At 39.4% G+C, this 5,372-nt stretch overlaps 1 protein-coding gene across 1 annotated transcript; it reads right to left on the bottom strand.

Moving 5' to 3' along the window:
• Positions 1-237: 237 nt before the first annotated feature.
• Positions 238-5,160, bottom strand: LOC139118986 (uncharacterized). Its single transcript, XM_070682587.1, has 4 exons — positions 4,886-5,160; positions 3,945-4,095; positions 2,280-2,455; positions 238-1,069 (listed from the first exon to the last, which is right to left on the bottom strand). The coding sequence occupies exons 1-4, from the start codon at positions 4,946-4,948 to the stop codon at positions 800-802; spliced, it is 660 nt and encodes a 219-aa protein (XP_070538688.1). The 5' UTR covers positions 4,949-5,160; the 3' UTR covers positions 238-799.
• Positions 5,161-5,372: the final 212 nt, after the last annotated feature.

Genomic DNA, 5,372 nt, shown 5'->3' with positions numbered 1-5,372 from the left:
ATACATACATACATACATACACACACACACACACACACACATACATACAAACATACATACATACATACATACATACATACATACATACATACATACATACATACACACACACACACACACCACACACACACACACATACATACATACATACATACATACATACATACATACATACATACATACATACATACATACATACATACATACATACATACATACATACATACACGTACTGAATAAAATTTATTCTGGAAGTTTATTCCTTCAATTTATTGTGTTTTAATATTCATATTCGTACAGACTTGGAGCAACGCTACATGCGACCATATAAGAGAGGAAGCCATAAATTGCAATTTATTTTACGACGACGTGCAACTTTAGGAAAAGAGCGCTGAAATATTTAAATCTTCCCAGCTTTAGGGAAACAACTCAAGCCATGCTACCAAAAGGCTTGGTAAATTATGTTTGCCTGAAAATATTCCATGTGAACAGAATAAGCTTTGACATCCTTTATCTTAAACGACCGAGATTGAAATAGCTTTCCTACAGTAAACTGTTTACTGGGGGCACATTAAGGGAGGCATCCAGATATTGGAAGCAGTTTGACCTTCGCACGCTAGTTCAAAACACGCAGGGCAAGTCACCCTGAAGCAAATCAGTCAAAATTATAAGCCTTGCTTTTTTACATTAATCTGGAAGAGGGTCGACCAGGATTTGATGGAACAAAATTTTTTTGACGTAATTACTCGGAAGGTACGGCTGTTGAGACCAGACGCGAAGTTGGAGACTTCATTTCAAATTATACTGCTGTCACGTAATATTGCAACCCAGGATCGGTAGACCAAGTGGATACGAGGTTATCCCTTTCTACAGGCAGCCTGTCGATGATACCCTTGCTCCGCGTCTTGACGTAATTGTCGCCTGATGCACCAGGTTCCAGGTGATTGAAGTCTCGAAAATTGAAGTACTTTGTCTTTGAGAAGAATTCGACAAGGAAGGTCATATGCAGCATGTCACTCTCATCGTTAACCACTGGCGGATCTCTGGGGTCACTCCGAGCCTCAAAGCCCTGAAAGACGGAAGAAGGGAGATGAACAATAAAGGCAAAGTTCGCCTACGTTAAAGGTATACTGTCACCTGTTCCAATTTTGCCACAGTTACCATGAAAAGAGAAAATCTAACCACAGATTTTGAGCGGGTGGCCGCTTTTAAAAAACATCGCCCTCACATGGGCATTTTGAATACCAAGGAACGCCCCTTTGACCATATATGGGCATATTTAGATTACAGGTTACTGTATACCTTTAATGAAAATGATCTTGTTGTCAATGAACAGGGTCATACCAGTAACTTTACCAAACAAAACTCTTCAGATAGTAAAAGCCTCGAGAGTGAAATACTTGAGATAGCATAGGCCTCGAAAGTGAAAGACTTAAAAACTTTTACTCGAACTTCCCCAATGAAACTTTCAGTCATACTCCCACCAAATCAAAAATAAAAATCGGGGGTCACCCCTTCAGTAACAGAGAAACAATTTACCCGACATCTACCGATATTTAATTCAAAAGGGCCGCAATCCCTGTGTTAATGGAGAAAATTATAAAATTTTTGATTTTCGAAAAACTAAGATGGTGAAAACTTTCCTTACTACAAAAGATTTAAAGAAGTTCCAACAAGTGATAGATAAGAAAAGAATTTTAAAATTTGGAAGTCCGAAAATCTGTCCCCGCGGCGAATTCTACCTATACCTCAAAACGATTTGGAGAAATGGAAGGGTAAACTAAGGCTTTGGTTTACAGTGACATGTATGTGAGTGGAACCGATCTGTACTTGTAGAAATTGATGATGATTCTGAGTCTGTATTGTCTTTTAGGAGCTCTCTGTCGCTGTCTCTCTGTCTCTGTCTGTCAGTCTGTCTGTCTGTCTGTCTGTCTGTGTCTGTCTGTCTGTCTCTGTCTGTCTGTCTGTCTGTCTGACTCTCTCTCTCTCTCTCTCTCTCTCTCTCTCTCTCTCTCTCTCTCTCTCTCTCTCTCTCTCTCTCTCTCTCTCTCTCTCTCTCTCTCCCCCCTCACAGCAAGGTCAGTCAGTGCGTGCACATTTACATACCTACCTATATCTACATGTCGAAACGTAAACAGTGCAAGTCAACGGCTTTGCTTGTTGCTGTCAAACATCATTCCGGAAATTCGCATCTATCATAAGTTATAAGTATCTGAAGGCATGACATTATGGGAGATTTAAGTACACTAGGAAAATGTAATTTTAATATGCCACAATACCTTTGCTTGTATTGTTTTCACACCATCTTTTTCAGTCCATTGTAACATGTAAACTTTACTCTGGTTCGCTGCTCCGCCGATACTTTTTCCAGGAATACCAATCCAAGCAGGTGTACTGTCATCCGGAATGACCTCATTCGGGTCTGGCTTAGGTACAACATAAAATTGAAATTCACCTAGGATAAAAACGGCATGTTTCCCGTGAATTATCTCTAAAAAATCAATACAACATTTTAAAACACCGGCGCGGGTTGCCTATAATCCGTTTTGCCCAAAAAGTCGATCTGAGGGCAGATTTAAGGTAGCACGAACCTTTAAATTGAAAGACTTCAACTGTTGCTCAAATTTTCAAAGAAGACTTTATATAATTCAAGAATGAAATTTTGGATCAACGTCCAAAATTTGGTACTGGAGAAACAAATTACCCAATTTTTATTCAAAATGGCCGCCATCCCTGAGTTCACTCCGAGTAGAGAGGAAAATAAATTTCGATTTTCACAACAGTAAGCCAGTGAAAACTTTGGTTGCTCCATGAGCTTCAAAATGACCCCCCCTCCCGTAAGTGGTAAACCAAAAAAGTATTGTGAAAGTCCGAATATCCGTTCCAGAGGCGCACTCTATCTTTAAAAGACCGTGTATTTTGAAAAAAATCATTACATTTTATTATAAACGCAGTTTGGCGGTGCAGAGATGTTCACAGTTCAAGGCCTACGAACAGCCAGCAAAGCTTTTTGTGAAAAAAGGTGTTTGCAAAAGATTATTTGACAGGCATTTAATTTTCTGGTATCAGAGGCCGGGGAGTGTTTTTGGCCATCTTTGGATGCCGTGGGCCAGAGGCTCAAATCCTGCCCAAAACATTCGACAGACAGACAGACAGACAGACAGCAGGCAGAGCTCTTCATGTTCAATGTACATGTAGCAAATAGACGCTAAAAATGACAATGGTACAGAAGTGAAAGTTTTAAAGTTGAAAATCAGAGACTCTACACTTTGAAATACAATATCATTAAATACTGTTATCGGATTGTGGCGGAAACATGAGGTCTAGGTCTGATATAAATGGTATTTATTCATATCGTAATAGAGTGACCTGAAGGTTCGCGTGTTTAGTGTTAGCAGCTCGGCCAACAGGATACGAAAGCGAAAGAGGTTGGCTCAAATTTTCTGTTTTTCGCAGTATAACCGAACAACCTATTTTGCGAAATTCGTCATCTTACTATGATCTGGTCCTATTCAGAATGCATTATAGCCTAGGCACATAGCTGCAGTTTTTCTAGCGGTTTTTCATATCAGAAATAAACCGAACGCATAATTTATTACATCTATTACATCATCACATTATAGTATGTTATGATTGGATGAGTGTGGAATACTGGTGTATGTCACCTCGCCATGTGCTCCAGGCAGAAGTTACATTTTGTTATAGAGTAAAATCCCTCAACTACAGGTGATAACAGCAATTCATTGTAATATTTGTTTTGACACCTAAGCTACGGTTCAGGTACAAACTATTCTGTTCCATAATAACAGTAATTGGACGGCAGTGCAAGATTACGAATTGATTTTAACCTTTGCTTCTCTGCGCAAGCCCGATGCACTTGTGGCTGTTTTTTGCCGCCAAAACTACAACCGGCATGGCGTGGGTCTACAGGGCGGGAAACTTACTTTTTGCGTCGTAAGTCCCTCTCGCATCCACTGAGAACACATCTCCAGAAATGTTCTCCTTAACTTGCCAGAATCCATCCTTCTTGCGGCTTAACAAAGACCATATGCGGATATTGCTTCCCTGTGAAGGCCATACTGGGAGTACAGCAGCCTGGAAATGAGATTCGGTTTAAAAACACGAAGTTATGCAAGAATATGCAAATTACGATCACCTCTATTTTCATTTTTGTCATCTTGCTTTTCGCTGGCTCAAGTCTGTTTCCGAAATGCTGTATCAACGTTTGATTTTAAGGTAGTATGCGCCTCGAAAGTGAAAGACTTAAACTTTTGCTCAAATTTCCTGAATGAAACTTTCAACCATTCTCATACCAACCAAATCAACAATAAAATTGGGGGTCATCGTGAAAACTTTGGAAATAGCGAAATAAATCATCCAACATTTCGCAATATTTGGAATTCAAAATGGCCACCATCCCTTTGTTAATATGGGCGAAAAATTAAAATTTGTATTTTGGAAAAAACTAACTCGGCGAAAGTTTTTCTATCTCCAAGAGCTTTAAAATGAGGCACCACAAGTGGTAGATTAGCAGAGAATTATAAAAATTTGAGAGTCCTACTATCTGTCCCCAATGAGTGCTCTACCTTAAGTTTCAATGCCATTTATTCATTTTACTGTTCATTTAAATGAAATATCGGACATTTGAAACTTCGTTTGGTCGATGTCACAAGTTAATAGTGAGCGGTGAATTAAAAAATGATTGTCTTAAGAAGAATCACAGTGTTGCTGTGCCGACCACAAGGACGGTTCTTTTTTGATTAATCTACCATGAATTGAATACATCTTAAATGTATTATACAAATTAAAATAATATATGCAGTGCAGTACATCGTTTTGATCAATTATTAAAGAAGCATGATTACACCATATTCTGTCACATTACCTTCTCTTGGCTTTTCTCTGTGGAATTCTCAGCACTTTCCACGGGTTGGTCAGCTCCTGACATTCTATCTCAATCTTGGCGGAGTTATCTGTGGTACAGATTGTGTAAGGGGTGCCGTCTGGTCAAAGAGACAGGCTAGGGACACTTATATAGAGCACAGATTAATTGTGTGAAATAACTATTCCTAGAAAGCCGGATGTTGGCTTTCAACAGTCACCGGACAAGTGGGACAATAAGTGTACTGCGAAAATATCCGCTGAGGGCCAACTGCTATTCTGTTGTATCGACCATTAACCCTTTCACCTCCAGAGTTTCAATGATCTCATCGCTATCAATGAGTGAGGAGAGTCAACATACATTTACATGCATATGCATATGGAATTCTGGGTCAAATGGTTAAGGGGCGAATCATTTCATTTTGGGAGAATTGAGTATGCTTTAGGGGGGAAATGTGAGCAGGCGAAGGAGAAAAATAATCTGAACCTGT

The sequence above is a fragment of the Ptychodera flava genome, chromosome 19 (assembly GCF_041260155.1).
Source record: "Ptychodera flava strain L36383 chromosome 19, AS_Pfla_20210202, whole genome shotgun sequence".
Lineage (NCBI taxonomy): Eukaryota > Metazoa > Hemichordata > Enteropneusta > Ptychoderidae > Ptychodera > Ptychodera flava.
Note: the sequence above shows the minus strand (reverse complement) of the source record. Positions and strands in the feature narration are given on the sequence as shown.